The sequence below is a fragment of the Micropterus dolomieu genome, linkage group LG14 (assembly GCF_021292245.1).
Source record: "Micropterus dolomieu isolate WLL.071019.BEF.003 ecotype Adirondacks linkage group LG14, ASM2129224v1, whole genome shotgun sequence".
Classification (NCBI taxonomy): Eukaryota; Metazoa; Chordata; class Actinopteri; order Centrarchiformes; family Centrarchidae; genus Micropterus; species Micropterus dolomieu.
The window spans coordinates 7,138,052-7,160,791 of record NC_060163.1 but is presented as its reverse complement, the minus strand read 5'-3'; the positions used below and the strand labels follow the sequence as shown (position 1 = coordinate 7,160,791).

Below are 22,740 nucleotides of genomic sequence, written 5' to 3'. Positions count from 1 at the left end.
TTTTAATAAAAACATTTTTAATGCACTTCCGCGTCTGTTTAGTCACGTGACTTTGAAGTCCGTCAACATGGCGGCCACCGTTGACAGTTCTGAAAGCTCTGTGAGGAAAAGACGTGTCCACAGCAGTAAGACAGAGACAAAGTCTGCTGACAGCAGTGAAGGAGATGGAGCAGACCCCAGCAAAGACACCGAGAAAGAAAAGAGCCTTCAGTCGTTACGGACTGGGACTTACTGGCTCACTCGTATCGTGCTGCTGCGCTCGGTCGCCTTTATTTACTGTAAGTGAAGCGAGTTGACACTTGACGTTCACTCTGAACGAGTCCTTCCCTCTCACGTGGAGTCATTGTCAGCTGCGGCGACGTTTGAAAGGGCAGCTTTTTGTTCGTGTTCTCTGTTTAGTGTCCTTGTGTTCAGAATGTGGCTCATTGTCTTTAGCCTTGAACGTTTACTTTTTGTTAATAAAAACAACATAACAGAATAAAACATTTTAAGTGAATTAATGTATACGTTGTTAAAGTCAAATTCACTTGTAGAAGATTTATGCCTTTACCCGTGTGCGAGGTAACAATGCGCCATTTAATAACATCTGTGATTTCGATTTTAAAGTGTAATTTACTGACTAATACGAGTGGTTATTGAAGGATCCACCTTCAAGTGTTTATTTTGATTAGCTTTAGCAATTAGGCTATCTCATGTGTCGTATTTATTTTTTTAGATGTACAGAACTTGTGGCAACTAAATATACTATATAAGAGTTTCAAAGGGAAAAGTACTAATTAGGAAGCAGAATTTTCTGCTCCCGGGCAGTAATGCCAGAGGGACGTTAACACTATGCTGCCTGGAGGTGTCTTACCTTTTTGGGTACACAACTCTCAATGAAAATGAACTTCACTTACAATGACTCTATCTTACCTGTCCAGGAACCTAACTTCAGCTTCCTGTTTCCATGACCTAGAAGGAACAGTGTCCTTTTTTGCATGATCTCAGACTTGCTGTAGCTGATCTATTCTTGAGAAGACTTACGTCAGTTAGCCCCCTTACTTGCTGATGTAAAAATACCTTACAAAATAAGGGGGAAAGATACAATATCCACCTTTAAGGCATATTTAATAAAAAATAAAATGTGCACTGACTCATATTTGTGTTTCTGCCTGTATCCTGTTTTGTCTCCTCTCTCTCTCTCTTCTAGTTGTGGCGTTCAGCGTTGCCTACAACCAGAACAAGCAGCTGATAGGCGAACACGGACTAATGCCCTGCAAGAGCTACCTCAACAGCGTTAAGCGCTATGTGGGGGGAAAGATAGGCATGGCCGCCTTCGCGTACACACCCTCCATCCTCTGGCTGTTAGACTGGAGCGACATGGATGCTAACCTGGACGGCGTTGCCTTGGTGGGGATGGCACTGTCTGCATTTGTCCTGGTGATGGGAATGGCCAATATGGTGATCATGGTTACACTGTGGGTGCTTTACCACTCCTTGGTCAACGTGGGACAGCTGTGGTAAGTCTGGGATATACACATACATAAATACTTACATCTGGCATAATATGTAAATGGAGAACTGTGGGGTCATATATAGAACGCAGTATATACAGTTTAGCAAAATCAAATGATTCAGTTTTTTAAATGTTCTCTATACTTTACATTTGTTGTCTTTGTTCCTTTATGTTGTGTGTTTTAAAGCTGTGCAAATCAATATTTTATACATTAAGAAAAGCAAAAGGAATAGCTGATGTGCTGGATGTGTAAATATGCATCCTGACTGTGAATAGCCAAAAGTGACCACGCGTACCCTTGTCGCAGTCTTCTGCCAACATTAAATTTGCTAGAAAATGTGAACATACATATTGAAAATAGTAACAAGTTGCCTTAATTGGCATAAATAAATGAGATTGTTAATGTGTGGACTGGTTTACCCTAACAACAATTTAACATCTCTGAGTTTATAAAATCTAAGTGTCTTTAGCTAGTTCTGTGGCCCCCAATTGGCATAAAAATACATATACACAAATATCACCGCTTTAAAAAAAAAAAAATCTTCAAATTCTAGCTATTTATTTTTTTATATCATTTTCATCAGTGTTTAAGAATGCATCAAATTTTTTATACTGCTGTATCCCTTTTTTGTTTTCTTTTTTCTCTCTTTCTAGGTACTCCTTCGGTAAGTGAACTCCACAGCCCACACTTCACAGCTTTCAACCACCTTAACACAAAATCCACCCGGACTGCTTCCTTTGATCCTCCACATCAGATAAAAGAAGCGGATTTAAGGCAAAGTTTTTATGCGAAGTCATTCAGGTTTGGAGGTCATTTCGATTTGTTTATAGTGAAACCAACATGGCAGAGTCCCTCAAACCAAACATGTATGCCACTGAGTTAGACTGAAGTTTTTAGAGTAGAACTGGACATGTGTTTACAGAAAAGATATCTGTCCAATGCTATTATTTCAGGGTTGAGATGAACACCCAGTATGATTCTTATGGGAATTGATCTCAAAGACATAAGGAATTTATAAAGCCTGCGGCTGTAGAGTCATGGATATTACCGACATACATGCATAAATCTACTTTTGGAGCTTTATGCATGTAGATATTTGTAGATGTTTATGCTTCTGCATCACTAGCTTTCTCATCATTGCTACCCAAATAGTTCACAGCCAGTTATTGGGTTCAAACACTGTCACTGACAGAATTAAGATTTACTGATGTACAGCATGTCACCTCCTTACTTGGTGAACCCAGTAAACTGTCATGAACATAACAGTAAAGAGGGGGGGACAGAAAGTAAAGAAATAAGAAAGTATAAATAGGAGGTTACATGTAGGGCTCCGGCCCAGAAAAGTGGCGAGGTCAGTGGCAGCTCTGTGATTGGTTTATGACACTTTGTAGTCAGTGACGCCAGGCCAATGTCTGTGGTTGGGAGTTGTGGCTTCTATTTCTCTTTGAAAAAACTTTTTCCTTTCTTTTTTCTCTTACTCTTACCGTCTTTCTCCCTCACTCTCTTTTTTCATTTGGACCTTCACCCTATAGCTGACAATGCAGCTTTAAGTCTGCAGAATAAGCTCCTCCAATTGTTCTAGACTACAAACCAGAGGCCCTGGGCTGTTGCTGCTGTTTCGTCTCTTTTTTTTTTAAATTTAAAACTCCATGATTACATTTCTAAAGGTACATCTTGCAATATTATCGATAATCAAATCCTATTCTCTTTTGATGAATAGTGTCCTTTTTGTCTTATTCTGGAGCTTTTGACCATATGACATTTTCTTCGTCAGCAAATGAAGTTTGTTCAGTTGTGATGGAACTGCAGATTTCAAAATTCCGATTCTTCTGATGAGTTTTAGAATTGTAACAACTTCAGTGATCCTTTAACTTTTTTTTTCCCCTAGCGCCATATAATGCCAATTAGCAAATGCTAGTATGCTTACATGATAGACTAAGATGGTAAACATGGTAAACTAAACACCAGCATATCAGCATTGTCATTGTAAGCATACTGACATTGGCATTTAGCTCTAGCAGCAAAGTTTCTGTGAAAAACTTTAAGCAAAATCACAAAGCGAGGCTGTGCCCAAGAGCTCTGTCTATCACTTCTTACTTGAGGTGTGGACTCGAGCCACGTGACTTGGACTCGAGTCAGACTCTATGCTGCTAGCAATTGTGACATTTGAAAAAAACTGTGTGCAGCGCTTCAACTCTTTTTAATTCATTCATTCATTTAATTCATGAAATTCTTTGACATTTGTTTTGTGAAACTGTGCTGCTGCCTTTTTTTGCACAGGTTAACGGTATATTCAATAGTTTTATTCAAGCTTTTTGAATTTAAGGTGAAGAACACATTATGACTTGTTTGGACTTGTATGTCTTGACTTGGAACTTGATTTGGAACTGAGTGCTAAGACTTGAGACTTACTTGTGACTTGTAAAACAATGATTTGGTCCCACCTCTGCTTCTTATCATAGCATTATTCTGTTTCCGTACAGTACATCATATTTTTGTGTGAGCTATGAACAAATCATAGCCGACAAATCTATGAGCAAAATACAAATGGTTTCCTTAAGTTTATGGACTCCAGAGAAAGCTTTCATCTATTTGGTGTCCTCCAATAGATGTTTAGCTTGAGAGTACTGTGTGCAGCTCATAGCTTTTAGCATTGTTTGCTGTTCTTGGACTTAAACACTTTTTACAAATAATATTTTTATTTGTCCAGGTTGGGAGAGTCAGCTGTTGGAGACAGGGTTCCTGGCCATTTTCCTGTGTCCGGTGTGGACTCTGTCCCAGACCCCCCGCTGCTGTCCCCCCTCCCTCATTTGCATCTGGACCTTCAGATGGCTCATTGTTCGCATCATGCTGGGAGCTGTGAGTAAAGCACTTTACTCCTGGGCAGCAGGTAGCAGATATTGTAAATTTAAGCAGAAAGGCATGTAGTGTACATACACCTAAATACATCCAGCATGCCAATACACAGAAATAAAATCATTTTGCAACAGTATAATTTCCTGGGATATTCCAGTGTTTGTCCTCCTGATTTTAGATCACTACGTTTGAAGCAGTGCTTTGCTATAAAACACTGCCAGCATTTGGAAATCCAACCCAAATATATGATTGACTAAACACCGTGTCTGATTGTTTGACAGTTTCCATGGTGAATTTTAGACCACTGGCTTGGTTTTGTCTGCCAATCACTGCAGTTACCACAAATGCAGCGGGGTTTTTCCTATTAGGACCATGAAGACAACTGAAACACAAAGGCAATATCCTCAGCCTTGTTTGATTCAGCAACATGCAAAGTCACTATAATGTTCAGAGTTGTGTTGCAAAGTTAGATAGCCCCCATTTGAAAAGGACTCATCTGCACAAATTGTTACAAAACAAAAATGATAAACTTTTTTGCCTGCGACATAATGTTTTTGTTATCAGAATAATTCATTACGTAACTCTTGATACTACAAGTACACATATTAATGTATTTGTCTGGTGTTTATATGTATTTTGAATCCTAACGATCGATTAATTGAGAAAATAATCAGCACGTTAATCAATAATGAACATCATATTTTGCTTCATCCCTAGTACATACGTCAGTTTTTTTCAGCATAATATTCACTTAATCTGTAAGTCTTTTTTTTTTTTTAATATCTAATGTTGATGACTGTTAGACTACTATCCAACTTGTTTCTTAGTTTAAATTAAACCCAATATTAAACTTCATTGTTGAATAGATATTGCATTAGGATTAATCTTCTCCAGTGACATTAGCAGAAGGTGTTGGTGTTTCCCTGATCCAATTGGATCATCTGATTAGATTTTGGTGATAATCCACATTTCACAATGAATTTATTTATTAATTTTTTGCTGGTAAGAATGGCTGACATTCAGAATTTAGCATTCACATGCTATTTTGTCAGAAAATCCAATCCAGACGTCAAACAATAAACAAAGGGTACAAACTGTGACAGAGGCTACGATTTTCAGAGGCTTGTCTTTTCCTCATCTTCTGCAAACTCTGTGTGAAGAGTTTTGCGAAAACTTAGATTTAAATATGTAATGAACTAGAAATTACATTTGCAGAGACATGAGATACATGAGATTACAGTGGGAGAGCTCAAGTTGTTTGAAATAAAGAAGTTATAGCACAACTCCTCGGAGAAAAGACTCCGTCACAGTGACTTTGTTTGTGTTGCAGTTTAGCAGTGTTAAGTACACCACAGACCCTGCCACAATGCCTCAGTGTTTGATCTACCCATCACAGTCGTTTTATGTGTGTGACAGTCCGTGGGTTCATCACCGCTCTGTGACTGCTATTTAGTTTGTGCTTGTGAGGACGACATGGCTTAGCACACACTTCAAAGGACCCCTCAGGAATAGGAAACGAGTGGGAAAGAAAGGGTGTTTGAGCCCACCCATGTTTCTTGATGGCTAAACGTCCCAAATTGTCACATGTTTTTTACACTGTTTATATGCTTTAATCTCTGATGTAAAGTGATGCCCCTTTATCTGTCCTGACATCATCGAACAAAATAATTTTCTAAATGTAATGCATTTATAAAAAAATTAATGTTGTGGAAAAGTGTCCACTTAATATAGAAGTAATAAAATCTGTAGATTAAAAGTGAAATCAAATATATTTCCTTGGTTACCTTTTGATAAGAGCATCAGAATCTGCTAAGCTAGATAGCACCACCTTTTATAGGATGTAACTAGCTCACTAGAACAAACAAAACATCCAACACACACACACACACACACACACACACACACACACACACACACACACACACACACACACACACACACACACACACACACACACACACACACAGCAATTGCACAGCAGGTTGCCCAAACACATTCAGTTCCAACATATGGCAGCAAAAAGTAAAGACATGTCAGAGTGTTGACATAGAAATATATGCAAATTTATATAGTAATTACATATTAATAGTGTCCTCATTAGCATAGCTGGATATGTTTAATATATCAGGCAAATTATGTTCAGCACATTAAGCAGCTAGTGTGCCTCTTGATTTGTGCTGCAGAAGCTTGTTTACATCAGCAGGCTGTGAGGGTGATCAGGGGGTAAGCTACAAAATTGTGATCTGACAGGACCGCGTTGACTCATAAACTGTGAAATACAGTAAAGACTCTGTTTAATATGTAGCCTTATATAAGGGTTTCCAGTAAGGCCTAAACAAAATATATTTTTTGTGTATTTTTTACCTATACTAGTCTTTGTACCAGAGCTTTATTTCCATTATTCCATCAAAATATTTTCACCCATCTTTGCTTGCTAGCAATTTTCTTATAGCGTAGCGTATGCCGCCACCAAGAGAAAAACACTGGCCTAAAGAAGCAATGTAGGAAATGTGCTTTTATATACTTGCCTTTTCATAATCGCATAAGAAGATGGACATCCGTTTAATCTTTGCTCATCTAGTACAGAGGTAGGTCCAGGATGTGGTTAGCATTAACGTAGCACAAAGACGGGAAGCTGCTAGCCTCACACATTCGCTCATTTTCACTTTATGTTTTGTTAGCAAGCAAGTTTGTCAGGTGGGTGTTGTCCATGATAGAGTTTCTACAGTACCCACTGTGAGTGTGTTAGCATTCATTTGTCCTGAATAAAACCCTGTTAACTCAATCACATTGTTTAAAAAAATAAACAAATAATAAAGCCAATTAATATGAGGGTGAACTGAATTCTTTTGTTCAGAATGAGTTAGTTCATTTCTTGCAAAGAAACTTTAAATGATTATTTTCTCTCTGCTAATGTTTATGAGCTTCCTGTTTAAAGTGCTGGCACAGCGATTAGGAATTAAATTACACATTTCACTGCTGGCAGGAACACCTCCATTAAACGCTCCCAACAGTTGGCAATGTTATGCTAGGTATGGAGTTTTGGGTGTTAACTGGGATTAGAGAGTTACCGTGAGAATGTGTTTTGTGAGTGCAGATCAAGTTGGTTTGCTTGTTGCTAAGGATTTGGGGGCTATGGTCATGCTGACTCGTTCCGACATGTGGGGGGCTGGAATCGATAGGTTCGACTTAAATAATAAATATATGGGGTGACAGTGAGTGGTGCACAAGTGTAGTTGATGATGGGATCCTATGATCTTGCTTTACCTCTGCTGCACAGTGTCTCTGACCTATTTAGAAAAGAAATTCCTCTTTAACCTATGAAAAGTTACAATGACCGCTCTGGAAAATGACTAGAGTTTTGTAGTGCTCTAACTTTACAATGTTCAAGGAAGAATTGTCTGTAATGCTATAACAGGATCGAACAAGATAAAATCTTAAAGAAGTAGGTGAGGTGGAAATGTCTATCTGATTGTTTTGAGCATTATTTTGTATTTTCTTATATTTTAGATCTCCTGACTTGGCTTCCTAAATCTGGAGGCTCTTTGTAAAATAAACTGAAATTATTACTGGTAATATGGCCAAAAATGTTATCACAGTAAATAATACTGACAATCATATCAGTCAATATAATTATCATGATAAATATCAAATCATTATTTCTTTCAAGTTTAAACAATCATTGCTCCTGAGTGAGATGAAGAAACCAAATGGTAAATTGTGGATCACTTCACACATCTGAGGTAGAACATTCAAAAAAATATTTATATCAAGGATAATTATATCCCAATAATTATTGTTATCGTTTTATCGTTCATCCCTAATGTGAACAATTTAAACCTCCATTAACTTGATTTTTCACGGGCGTTAGGAGGCAGGAGAAACAAGCTGTAACCACAACACTTACATATTAGAGCTTATCTTTTCTGTATCAAGAAACAAAGAAATATGACCAATTCACTGACAGATATATTTAAATTTAGAGGAACTAGTGGTGCCGTTTAGTTAAAAACAGTATGTTAAAAGTTTCTTATTACTTTATTTTGACAGTGAGTGGTTTATATGCCAAGACATTTTTGTTGAATATATGTGCGGATATGAATTCTGTCGAACTAATGATTTGCTTTTTTTTGTTAAAAAATCCTGTTTTCATTGTTGGGATCCATGGTAAACCTTTGCTTTCCCAGTTTCTCACATTAAAATGGTGCGGTTTAATGTCATATGCATTTTTTTCACAGTCTCAGTGTACCTGGAAGACAGGACTGTTTTAGAAGTTACTTTTTTAGCAAGTCAAATCACTTCCCACTGTAAGTTATTGGTCCAACAGGCTGACAGAATTTTCCATGGTCTCTTTTAGTGATGAAGAACCCACCAGTTTTCCTGTTCTTTCAAAAGAGAAGGAAATTATCCACAAATTAATCTTTCTAGCACACCATTGCCATGTCTTTGAAGTTTGTAAACATTTTGAGAGTATCGACATAGCGTAGAAAAGGATTTGTTAGAGCTCTTGTCATCTTCCTGGAAAAGTACTGTTCAGGATCCTTTCCCGAGGGGCGATCTCTCTGGGCAGGCGGCTCTGTTTGTGTCTGTATATCAGATTGTAATTGATGGCATTTCAGGATCTCATGACTGAATTGGATTATCGGCAACATCTTCGGCCGAATCATCTCAACAGCCAGCAGCTGCCGCAAACAGCCAAGCTCATAATCAGAATGAAATGTCCTGGTTTGTCTAAATCTGGTTAGAGAGGTTAGTGGCCGACTTATTCCACATTCCATGCCAACCACATGGTGGGCTGATGTGTCAATATTGACAGTCTCGTGTCCTGGATAGTGCTGTATTTATTGAGTTTATTTCGGAGAAAAACAGGCTTAAAGCAGAGGAGACATTTCTCTCATTGTTTCTAGTCAAGTTTGAGTTTTATTCCTTGTTTTTGGGGGGGAAATCTGCAAGTTTTATGATAAATGATCTCTTTTTCATTACCTGCCTCAATCACTACCCCTGTTAGTTATTTCCTTTAATTCCCCGAATGCCTTTGGACAACTCGGAGTGTGCTTGCTTTCAATCAAAGGTAGACAAAAAACAAATGTGTATTATTATCACCCAAGTATTGTAAGCCTTGTGTGCTCCCTAGCAGAGTACTTCCTCTTTTCTTTAGGTCAACAACAGCCCAGAGCTACGGAAGCTAGTTCTCATGTTGCACGATACTTCTTATTTTTAGGAAGAGTGTTCCTGTTCGGGTCCTAACTGTCAGTATAGTTAGATTTATCAGGGCTTGTTGGCAGTCTATATGTGCAGCTCTCTGTTAGTGGAACACAGAGCTGCACATCTGTGAGCTGTTACTGATCGCGCTAAAGGTCAGAACAGCTAATGATGTGTTCGGATGTTAGATGCAAATTAGATTTGTTCTTTTAGATTTGCTTTTCAAGGCTGGCTGTCCACTTTGTTTTGTAAAGGTGACAAAATTGGATTTGTGTGTTTAGAGATGTTGCGGCAAAATGAACTGAATAGGAGTAGCACAGGGCCAACAATATACTATCTACAACAATATAATATCTTTATAAAATGAAACAAAGACCTCATCATAACTGACAGCAGAACTATGGTGGAGCATCAGTCACTGATACAGGTTGCTTGATTTTATCACTTCTCTCTCCTACAACTGTGAACCATGTCCTGCCATGAGGGCACTGTTATAGCAGCAGATGTTGCCATGGCAACATCCGCTGCTATTGGTGGGAACTTACTTGCAGGTGGGGTAGTACTTCACAACTGCACAATGGCGTGCTACTATTTGCTAATTAGCATGGAAAGTGCCGCTGAGGCGTATGGGAATGTCAGTACCTTTGCAGACATTTGGTAATAAACTAAAGTATCTGACACATTTGAGCAGACTTTGGTGTTTTTAAGGAAAATTTTAGAGATCACCAAAGTTTTACAGTTTGTTCGCAGAGGAACATGAATATCCTCCAAATTTCACAGCTATCCTCCAATATTTGTCAAGATCTTTCATTTAATTCAGCAAATCACTAAAGGCAGTAGGCTATATCCTCCGAGAACCATGAATTTCTATACAAAATTCCTTATAATAGATTTTTCAGGCTGGTAGTGGATTAACTGACAAACAGATATTGCCACCCCGCGCCTTGCTGCTAGCGTGGCTAAAGTGGTTAGCTCAGTTAAGTACTATAGTTAGCCTTCAAAAGTGTCTTGATGAGAATGAGGTCCTATTGACAGTGTTCACATGAGGAGTACATAGGATTAACGGATTACCAAGGGCGTCACTTTGTGTTGAAAAGTGGTGGGGACACAGGGGCTGAGATTAGGGGTGTGAAGAGATACTTCACACATCACAATACCAAGATGAAAACATCCTTAAACAATGTTTTAAAGATATCCTCAATGCTGAGATATCTGAGTAGGGGGTCTGGGGGAAATTTTGATCTTTCAACACTTAATTTCCTGCATTCTGGTGAACATTTTTGCACCAGTTTATGGTGGAAATGTTTTTATTTATGTAAAAGGAAAAACAAAATTCAAGTATTTCAAAATATTTAAATATAATTTAATATAATGCAATGCAGCTCTCAAGCATTCTGTGTTGCTTTCAGGTCTGTTTCTCCTGTAGATCAACCTTTCTCATGTCATATTTAACATATAAACCTTTCTAAAGGCATTATCATTTTATTTTTTAACTGCAAGCTATATTTCACAACGCTTCTTAACAAATAATCCTTTAAAGAAATGGTCCCCAGCGTCTCCAGTGTAAATGACACCTATGCGCATGTACTGCTGAAATAGTTTCAGTTGCATATAAATTGTCCCTGACATTCTTGACCAAGTCTGAGTGGGACTATGTGCAAAATCGCTCCCTCTTTCACTCATTCACTACTCCCTAAAAAATATACTATATAAGGATATATACTGAATAAGGATGGGGAGTAAATTGAGATTTCAGATTGAAGGATGATTATTTTGTGTGATACCTTTACACACTTGGAATTCATATACATAAAACTAGAGTTCTGTTACTATGCTTAGATCCTCTTGTATATCCATCTCCATGCTCTTTCTTATTTTCTCTCTCCACACGTCTCTTTGCCTCCCTCCGAAGGGAAGCAATGGGTTGGAAATTATATGCATATGATTAGTACTTAACCTGTAACGAAAGATAGTGAATTACATTCATGTTTACCAGCTATACTGTATAAATACACAGCACTTCTTCACTTTATCTCTCCTGCTGTATGTCCTCCTATTATTTTATCATTTCATCTTTTCATGTTTGATGTGGTTATCAATATGGATTACAGGTTATATATAAACCCCTCCTGTCTTCTCGATTCTGGCTAACTGGGAATTGTGGCATTTAGTAGGTGAGGTAACAATTTTTTTACGGCTCTTGATGTCAGAATTCATGTCAACCTGCAGTCTGATTTCGAGCCATTCCTTTGTAAATGTTTTCTTTTGAAAGCTTTTCCTATGAGTGTTATTTTGTTAGAGGTATAGCAGTCTTGTTAGTACCATTAAAAAGTACCTTGTTTTGCTGAGATTGAGTTCTGGACTCTTAGAGGGAGTAGCTATAATATTTTGAACGACGGTTATATCTCTCTTTACCCCAAACTACTGACACATTTCTGTAATCTAAGTGCTTCTGAAAAAATGTGTTCCGTTCATGTTTGCAGCTGGACCACAGTAAATCTGTTCCATCAGTTTTTATTCCTTTTGGATCATTTCTGCTAAATATGGGATTTGAATGGCCGCGGTCTGTAATCAGATTTTCTAATGGGCTGTTGATGGTTTCTTATTTGACCTGATTTACAGCAGCACTGCTTGTTGAAGACATCATGCTTCACAAATTGTAACAGGTTTGCATGTTTTCTGTCTTTTTCAGGGTCTCATTAAAATCAGAGGTGACAAATGCTGGAGAGACCTCACCTGCATGGACTACCACTACGAGGTGTGTGTACAGAATGTATCTAGTGTACTGTGTGTGTGTGTGTGTGTGTGTGTGTGTGTGTGTGTTTCCAGTACCTTGTGATTACCAGCACTGTGTCATGCTGTTACAGTTCATAAAGCAGATGATCTTTCTAAATTTATTTCATAAATTTATTTTTATGTAGTGCCAAACCTTAATAGAAGACATCTTAGTCTCCTGCTCTGCATCTATAAGTTGATTCAACTCACTAAGCTTTTCAACTGCCGTTAAGCTTACATGAATTCAGACTTTCATATGAAAAGGGCAGGTTTTTGCGGAGTAAAATTGATTTTATTAATGTATTCAATATAAGCAAATCACAAAATGTCCTCAAGGCTTACTATGCAAATATTGATTAGAGCAGCTTTAAGATGTACTGACTTTATGAAAGCTTTCACGTCTTCTGTGCAGAACACTGACGTTTGACGTTTCCAGACGTAACAACTGTGACAGAGAACAGGGTTGTTATCATGAGTGACAAAGGAAGTACTCAGATTTTCTCAACATAAAATCCCGAGGCTGTTTGTTGACTTCTGGGAAGTGCAGTGCAGAAAACACCACACCACTGAGCCCTGAGCGTCAAAGACACCATGAAAGCTATCAAATTACCAGTTAAGATGACACTTGTTACCACACAGTGTTATTTTTAAATTATTCTTGTGGGAAGAGGGCCAGTATAGTTTAAGAAAAAGCCAAAATCATTCTGTGAAACACTAGTTTCTAAATTTCCCAAAGGCCTGTTTTCTTTGACAATCTGAACGTCTAAGACGTGATCCAGATATACAAAAACATTGTGCCTCGGCCTTGTCTCCTGAATGATGACAAGACGGCGATGAACTCGAATCAGGCAAACCACACCAGGGCAACACATTATAGTAACCGCTGTTGTGGGATTCAGTAAATCATCCTCTTACACAGACCGTGAGGTTGTGCAAATCCCGCGTTTGTTTTTCCCCTGTGGGACGCTCCACCGCTCTGACCCACACTGCTCTGTGTTACCAAGCCGCAGAGGGAGGAGGGCCGTCTTCTGTAATTAACATAGACAAGAATACGCTGGCTCTATGGGACTGAATGCCTGGAGATGACGCTCACACACATTTTAATAACACAATATAGATACTCATACACACAGTCTGAAAGACAATGGAGGATGGACTGAGACGGAATTCAGAAGTGAATCAGGAATGATATACCTCATATATCAACTGAAGCAAAATTCATTTGGTTTTGGGGTACTCTCACTGCATCGTAAATTTACTGTAATGTCATGTTCCCAGGGTTACAACAGTTTTAGCATTGCTAATGCCATGGAAATCACTAAGCCAGTGGTTATCAACCACAGGGGTGATCAGATGAAATATGGAACGGAATATTTTATCCACTAATTTATTGTCTCTGTTTCTTATGAAATACCGAACTGTTTCAGAGTCTGTCTTCTCTGATAATTAATCAATGAGACAGGGGAAGTCACTGTTTGGTTGCCCCACTCCGTGAAGATTCACCACTGTGCATTATGTACATTATAATGGTGAATACAGTATTTTAGTTTTAAGGGATTATAAGCCGGATACCTCTGCTATAAAAAAGAAAACATCATAGGATCACCAAAGTATAGCATAATAAGGAAAAGTCAGGGGAACCTGTTCTAAGGGGCACATGACTATCCGTACAACATCTCATGGCAATCTATCCAGTAGTTGTTGAGGCATTTTATTACAAAACTAAATTTTCAATATCATGGTGGTGCAAGAAAAAAATCATTTTATTTTTCCACACCACTTTTTTGCCTCTTGGGGGCGCTGAAGGGAAAGATATGGGATCAACAAAGACAGACTAAATAAATGTCTTCTTCTGAAGGTAAAAATATTAAACATTAGGACATTAAAACAGCTCTCTGAAACCAGGCTAAATTACTGTTATTCCTTAAGTCAGAGAGAGCCAGGAAACTCTGGGGTACACTGAGCCTTTCCATGACTATTCACACAAAAACTAAAACTTATTGAGCAATTCACTGATCGACTGGTTCCAAATTCAAATTGCTAAAATTAGTCGAGACTTAATTATGTTGCCTATACCGTGGAGCACAGGAGCAGCAGTGGGAGTTTAATAAAAGTGAAGGAAATAGTGGCAGCATGTGTAGTTGATGAGGTTTAACGAGGAGAATCATCTGTAACATCACAAAATCAGCTGGATATTTTCACATGTAAACCAGCATGGTGTGGCTTGCAGTTTACTTTACTTTGGTTTTATATATCTGTGTCTCATGGCAGCCTGAATTATGCTTGTGTGTGTGTCTATAGGATTTTGTGTAGACAAGCCAGCAAACATTTGCCACCTTCAGCAGACACATAGCAACATTATAATTAATTTGGAGTAATTTGTCTTTCCACCAGACAAATGTTAGTCAGATATTCACTCTCCTTTAGCTCTTTTGCTTTTCACAGACTCATAAGGGAAATATTTGGCTCTGTAGCTGCTAAATGCTCCATTTTGTTCACCAGCTACTCCCTAAGTTAACATGTATGCCATTTGGTACTGGGCAGGGGGTGCATACTGGATTTATCAGAGCTTTTTAGCTGGAAACAGCTTCCTGCTGCGGCTGGAAACAAGGAGGTTTAGAGAGGTAAGACTGAGCATTAAAGTTGTGGACTGTAAAACCAAAAGAATAAGCTGAAAGATGCTAAAACGCTCCTTATGGCTAACAGGAACTGCAGAGTTTTGCAGCTATCTGTGGGTTTATCAAAAGCAACCCCTTCCATATTACACATTACACATAGTAATTTGAATCACCTATACAAAATATAAAATATTGATTAGAACACAAAGAAAATACTCTTTATCTAATCTTCCTACTTTCACATCGAGCCTATACAAGGTAACATGAGCACTCATTTCAAACTATGGTATCCAAACAATAACCAAACAATCTGGCTTGTTAGTTTCATGACTATAGTAATAATTATTGACTTTAATGCTGCGCAGGTAGCATATACTTGGCCTTGAAAACACAAGCACTTAAACTCCGTCTTGCTCAATTTAATACACATGGGGGTTTTGCAGCTTCAGGCTCACTTGGTCTGGTATGACCACTAGCTTGGTTTGGCTGGCTGATGGCTGCTAATGTTAGATATTAGATATTGTGTAACTGAAATTTCTGCGTTAGTTCACTGACTGTTACACTACATGTCAGGAATTGACATTATCCTGGAATTGCCGTGTGTGGCGAACCGAGAAAACCCAGAATTAAACTCTGTAATGGGAGAATGAAATGCTTGCAAAGGGGGATTCTTATAGTTACTTGCTGATAGCTATTTTGGCTCACGTGACAACCATATTACGATATGGACTTTATTCCATGCTGGGTCCGTTTCCCTGAACGGCTTTATCCTTAACTGTCAACGGCCTTAGGGGCAATGTAGATTTATACACAAATACAGAGTACCGGAAGCCACTGGCGCCAAGTGAAGCCTTATTAACCCCCTCTGACACACTGCTCTCTTTCAAGCCTGCGGAAGAACTGCTGATCCCCTCCTGTCCTGACTCTCCGGGGGCTGGGTAGGTGTGTTTCGGCAGTTTGCAGGTCAGGTTGGGTTGTTTGGTTGTCTGGGTTTGCAGGCTCTTTGCATATTTCCAGGATTTCCAGGAGTGTTTTGGTAAGCTACTAGTTAAATAACCCGATTTCTTTTTTCCATTCCATAAGAACAATGAGCGTATAGACTTGCCTGGCAGCCACCTATTCCTGTGCTATATTTATTTTTCACCACGTCACCTGATCACATGGTTTGCATGCAACTACCTCACACACACACACACACACACACACACACAGACACACACACACACACACACACAGACACACACACACACACACACACACAGACACACACACACACACACACACAGACACACACACACACAGACACACACACAGACACACTTAGTCAAGTGTACACAAACACTGCACAGCTCTGTATGAAGTGAACCCTATGTGTTTTTGTGTGTGTAGGTGGGGCTGCCCTCATTTAAATAAAGATCCATCTTTATTTAGACATGTAAATGTTCTTTCCCAAGGTGTGGCACCATGAATTACTCTCTCTACAGACAAGATTTTAGTGCCAAAGTAAAGCAGCTGAATTTTAAGCATGTTTATCTTTAAAAATGTGGTACAAGTATTAGTGTTTAATGCATACATTCATGGAACAAAAATCCATTGATTAAAAACATTTTCTTACCCATATTTTCTGATACGTTTGCTGCCACAAAGAGTCTGTCACCAAAGACTTTAAGACTTGGTTTAAGTCTGGGTTTCTGTTCTCCTTTTCACTCTCTGCCCCTCCATCTCTTCCCAGACCCAGCCAGTTCCTAACCCTATGTCCTACTACATGCACCGGTCCCCGTGGTGGTTTCATCGCTTCGAGACGCTGTCCAACCACCTCATCGAGCTCATCTTCCCATTCTTCACCTTCTTGGGCAGGCGGATGTGCATGGTCAACGGAGTAGTCCAGATCCTGTTCCAGGTAAGTCACACTGTTCACCAACTCACAGGACCTGATGGTAACAAACACAGACTTTCAGTCCTCTGGCTGCACACAGTGCCATGGACGCTTCAAGTAGTTTAGATGTCTTAGTTTTAAAATTTTTATTTATTTTTTTTGGACCAATCATAGCATTACATCTTTTCACTTACCTTTGGTATGTAGCCATGTAGATTGTTTTGGTTTTATTTACCCAGGTTTTGAGATATCCCCAGAGCAATAATAAAATGAATGGTAATGAAATAATAATAAATAATATATAAAATAATTTATTATCCTGATTTAAGTGGATGTTTTATTATTTTTATGTGTTTTATGGCATTATCTGTTGCTGTACACATTTAATTTGTGCATCAGATGCGGTGGATGTCAAAACTCATTTTACTGTATGTCATGTCACCATGACTCAAAAATAAATCAGTACTCACCGTCCACATGTTGGTTAGAACTTCTTTAAAAGCCTCATTCTACCAACAGACAGCCCAGCAGCTGTTTAATGATAGATAATGATGATGATTATCTATACCACCTATGGGTCTTTCTTGTGCTACAGGTGGTTCTGATAGTGAGCGGGAACCTCAGTTTCCTTAACTGGCTGACCATCGTTCCCAGTGTGGCCTGTTTTGACGATGCATCGCTGGGTTTCCTGTTTCACTCTGGATGTGGAGCCAAGAAGGCAGTGCTAGAGATACAGAAAGAGGATGCAGCTGGATGCTCCCCCAAACCCACCAAAGGTATTCAGGGGCCGTGTTCACAAAACATCCTAAGGTTAAAAGTAGCTCCTAGCTGGCTGAGTTAGGAGAATCTTCCAAAAATTAAGGGTATGTCGGTCCTAACTTTTGGACTCCTAAGTTTTAAGAGTCTAACAGTAATTCACAAAGCATTTCAGCACGAAAAGTAGCTCCTGAGTCTGAGAGATGATTCCTAGATCTTTAAGACCTACTCACAGTCAGTAATGTGCTGAAGGTAATGCATCTCATCATCATCATCATTCACTCATCATTAATGTTCTGTAAAAACACAATGATAACACAACTTTTAAAGCCATATTTTTATGGCAGCCATTTTAGGACTAAAGTCGACACAATCTGGTGGCACTGGAGATGACAGACCGTTCACCTGTCAACCAATCGCTGTAGGCATAGCAAGTGGGTTCATTCATGAAACATGATGTCCCGGGGTCAACCTCAGCCCCTCTCAGCTCAGAAGTTCTCCCAGTTCCTTACTGAAAGTGTCTCTCAGCGGCATTCTGAATAGGTCTTATTAGGAAACTTTTGGCTAAGAACCTTTAGGGCCATTTAAGAGGACTCCTAGTGGTAAGATAAGATCCTTTGTGAATCAGAAAATGTTATGAGTCATCATGAGTCATGGCCATATACACTTTCTGTGGTGTTGCAATATAATATATTTTCACTTAGTGTTGATCTTTTTTTTCCACTTTTTAAAAAAAAATTTTTTGGTTTCTCCTTTTGGAATTAAACTTTAATACACACAATGAGTCCAAAGACTCTCGCTAATGGGTACAACTGGCCTCAGTAAGTAGTGGGCTTGGTCATATTGGAGAGAAGCGAGTTATGGGAATAAAAGGCATTAGCACTTGGACAGCTGAGTGGCTGGGAAAAGTATGACATGGTTTATTGGAACTTAATGTGATGTCTCTTACACTTTTACAACACAGATTGGTTCAGATGTGGTAAAAACAAGAGTGGCCCCTCTGTAATTGGTCTCATCGGACCCATTAGTGTCTTTGCTTTGTTGTAGGATGTTATAGGCTGTAATAGGCTTCTACGTGGAGCGCAAGCATGTTTTAAATCATTCGCACAGACCTAGCAAGTCTGTGTTAGTGTGAAAAGGCTCAGCTGGATTACGTTGATGTCTTTAACATGCGCGGGATAAGCAGGCAGACACAGGTAGGAAGGAACTAATGTGGACTCGGCCAGCGTTTGTCAGTGCCAGCTGTCCCATGATCTAACAGGTCAAACCTTTTCCACTGTGGAAGTGGTAAAGTCGTCTCTCTCACACACACACATACATACATACATACATACATACATACATACATACTGTACATACATACATAGACATGCAAATGATGACTTCCCTTCTAGGCCAGGCACTAACAAATATGTCACCTTGATTTAAGCTGTAGTTACAGTTTCCCCTGGGCCACTAAGTTGCATTTTGAAATCCTGGAATGGAGCCCTAAGGTGCATAATACCTCTAAAATCCGGCAAAATGTAACAAGTAAACAAGGACTATAGTTGCTCCTTTTATGCCAAATTGCTTTCTGCGATTCCATCAAATTTGGCAAGGAGCAGTGTCTATATGGATGGACAGACAGAGCAGAGCTGATGCAGGGTTCAGTTTGTTTTGTCATTAAAACAAACAATGTCTCTCGTCAAAAAATTAACCCATAATGAAGACTGATATAGCAGATTCCCAATTGCTGTGCGGTTTTTCATGGCTGTTTGTGTGCGCGTGTGTGTAATGCAGGTATGTTTATACGTCGCGTGGTGAACATTTCTTTGGGCGTCCTGATTGGCTACCTGAGCATTCCCGTGGTGATGAACCTGTTCAGTTCCAGGCAGGTGATGAACACCTCCTTCGACCCTCTGCGCATCGTCAACACCTACGGGGCCTTTGGCAGGTACATTTAGATGATGTCATAGGTTGAACGAGGTATCTGCGGATCTTTAAAAAAACACGATGCTTAAATTTAACGCCTTAAGATGTTTCAAAAGACAGATTATTTTTAAATGTGTCCATATGTACATCGATCACATAAGAAAATATTTTTAAACATATTTAAACATACGTTGTCACTCTCCCAGAGTGTTATCGAGCTATTCCAAAGACATTAGGCTTTATTTGCAGAGGCTTTTTGTGTTTGTCCACGAGACCCCTGCTGCAATCCCAACGCAATAAAGATGAAAGATGTTTTGTTTGTGGTGTCTGTCCCGGCTGCTCAGGATAACCCACTCACCTCGCTGTTGCTACCAACCAAATACTTCCTCTTCTCAGCCTATGAAGCTTTTGTTTTTGTGTTACAAATCATTGTACCCACTATCCCTTAATAAACCCCTCTCTGTCCAGCATTACCAAGGAGCGTACTGAGGTGATTTTCCAGGGCACTCTAAGCCAGGATCCCAAGGACCCAGAGGCACTTTGGGAGGAGTACCAGTTCCTGTGTAAGCCAGGGGACGTTTCCAGACGACCGTGCCTCATATCACCGTACCACTACCGGCTGGACTGGCTCATGTGGTTTGCTGCCTTTCAGGTGAGATGCTGAACAGCCTAGAAATAAATGCACTTGTCTTCATCCTGTCACTTCTGATAATATGAAGTTAACTAGGCTAAAACATAAGTAGAGACATTAGGAAGTGGTGTAAGAATTTACCTTTGCGTCTCTTTGCATTAATTAAGTTAAAAGTATTTTACCCCTGAGCCTCTTACTCCACTTCACAATTTTCTCGTTCTGTCTCTCTCTGCCTCTGTAAATTTTCCACATTTTCATCTAAATCACACCCTTTTACTTTCCTCCTCCTTTTCATTCTCTTATTTTCCATTAGTTTCTAACACCCCGTCTCCCTGTTTTCATACAGACCTACGAGCAGAGCGAGTGGGTGATCCACATAGCAGGACGCCTGCTGTCCAATGACAGCACAGTCCTCTCCCTGCTCGACCACAACCCTTTTCAAGGCAGAGAAGCTCCCAGGTAAACACAGGGCGAGCAAAGCACACCCTAGCTCACCAAAGCACTTCTGTCTTTGAGTTTCTACCGTTTGTTTTCAGCTGTTATTCTGAAATACCCCATTTGTCCTGTTAATGATAAATCTCTGGTTACAGAAAAATATCATTATTGTCATTAAATGTGTGTTGGTAGGGATCAATCAAATGACATTCCCACACTCCCATGAGAAGTTTTTCTCTGTGCTATAGCCCCCTCTGGTGAAGCAATGAGTAGATACTGTTTTTCTTTTACTAAACTACAAATGTGCTGTGTCACATAATACATTTCTTGGGACAATATGTATCTTTAATTAAAAATGATAATATAATATGTTAATAGCACATGATTTCAGCTGTCTGGATCTCAGCTGCCTGCAATCTTGTCACTGGAGAACACAAAAAGATTAATAGTGAACATTATAAACAGTTAAGAAGTAATTAAATATGTAGGTAATTAAATTAGCAGACATGGCTTATGACATATAGTGTATACAGGACATTTTCTAAATATTTTCCAGGGCTGTGATTTACTTGAACTCCTGTCTGTGAACTGTTCCAACACCAACAAGAGTGAGAGTGATTTGGGCTTTTGTAGAACAGCTGCTGAGATTTAAAATGTCTTTGTTTTATGCGACTACACTCTTTTCTGTGTCCTCTTCCTTCTAAGGTGGGTTCGAGGGGAACATTTCAGGTACAAGTTCAGCCAGCCGGGCAGCGCCAGTGCAGCGCAGGGGAAGTGGTGGCTGAGAAAACGCATCGGGGCCTACTTCCCTCCCGTTAACCTGGAAGGACTCAGGGGCTACTTCCAGTCCAGGAACTGGCCCCACCCACACATACCGCCAAACAAAAGCTAAAGCATTGACCTCTGACTACATGACCAAGAGGAAAAAAGAGGACTTCAGGGGTTGAGGTTGGGAAGAGGTCAGTTCAAAGTCATTCTCGGCGTGATGCTGCTGGAGTTGAACACAAGTTACAAGGATGTCATCGGGGTCTTTCAGATTGTATGGTTTCATGAAGAACTGCTTGATAAAACCTGAAATCCAACATTCTGACATTTACTTACAAACAATGTGATGCTTTTCAAGGTTTAATTCAGTGGCGTAATGATGCATCACAAATAAATCCTCGTATCTCTTAAAACAACCTCAGAAAAAATATTGTATGTGACTTGGCTAAAATTCCATTATAAAAACTGTTCCAATTAAATCTTTGTTTTTCCTTTTGTGTTTTTTTCACCCTAATGAGGAATGTCAGATTTTGAACAGTTGAACATTTTGCTGCTGGTTTAGCTGTGGTTTAGAACAGGTTCAGATCCCCACACGACCAACTAATCATACAACCGTTATGATGAACGCTTGCAAGTTGTTAACATGGGAATCTTTTTGACCATCCCATATGAGATTATTGAAGCATGGCAGGCCACACAGGTGTTTATTTCACCACTAATGAGAAACACCGCCAACATAATTCTAGTTACACATGGTGGTGTAACCACAGAGGAGCAGGTGGTGCTGACAGTAGCATCGTTAGCTGGAGTGGTAGAGTTTTATTGTCTGTTTATGTGAACCGCACCACGTCATATGGGAGTTTAATCCTAACCATCCTTTTTTCAACTCGCCAAAAGTGGCACTCACTGATGCATTATTCCCACAATATAGAGAACAACAGTTGGAGAGTAACTCCAGTCTACCCATTTCATATACAGTGGGTACGGAAAGTATTCAGACCCCTTTAAATTTTTCACTCTTTGTTTCATTGCAGCCATTTTCCAAAAATCAAAAAAGTTCATTTTATTTCTCAGTAATGTACACTCAGCACCCCATCTTGACAGAAAAAAACAGAAATGTAGAAATTTTTGCAAATTTATTAAAAAAGAAAAACTGAAATATCACATGGTCATAAGTATTCAGACCCTTTGCCGTGACACTCATATTTAACTCAGGTGCTGTCTATTTCTTCTGATCATCCTTGAGATGGTTCTACACCTTCATTTGAGTCCAGCTGTGTTTGATTATACTGATTGGACTTGATTAGGAAAGCCACACACCTGTCTATATAAGACCTTACAGCTCACAGTGCATGTCAGAGCAAATGAGAATCATGAGGTCAAAGGAACTGCCTGAAGAGCTCAGAGACAGAATTGTGG

General features: G+C 39.3%; 1 protein-coding gene across 1 annotated transcript; it reads left to right on the top strand.

The window, feature by feature from the left end:
• The first annotated feature begins 59 nt into the window (after window positions 1-59).
• lmf1 (lipase maturation factor 1) lies at window positions 60-21,812 on the top strand. Its single transcript, XM_046069241.1, has 11 exons — window positions 60-278; window positions 1,190-1,499; window positions 2,150-2,160; window positions 4,207-4,355; window positions 12,247-12,312; window positions 16,680-16,847; window positions 17,419-17,599; window positions 19,359-19,512; window positions 19,959-20,142; window positions 20,468-20,580; window positions 21,262-21,812. The coding sequence occupies exons 1-11, from the start codon at window positions 68-70 to the stop codon at window positions 21,446-21,448; spliced, it is 1,734 nt and encodes a 577-aa protein (XP_045925197.1). The 5' UTR covers window positions 60-67; the 3' UTR covers window positions 21,449-21,812.
• Window positions 21,813-22,740: the final 928 nt, after the last annotated feature.

What these genes read in the sequence shown, in the direction of transcription:
- lmf1 (XM_046069241.1), top strand. Translation starts at nt 68, where the DNA reads ATGGCGGCCACCGTTGACAGTTCTGAAAGCTCTGTGAGGAAAAGACGT. An exon ending in TAGTCCAGATCCTGTTCCAG is followed by an intron (nt 16,848 to 17,418) that starts GTAAGTCACACT and finishes CTTGTGCTACAG; the next exon opens with GTGGTTCTGATAGTGAGCGG. An exon ending in CAAGGCAGAGAAGCTCCCAG is followed by an intron (nt 20,581 to 21,261) that starts GTAAACACAGGG and finishes CTTCCTTCTAAG; the next exon opens with GTGGGTTCGAGGGGAACATT.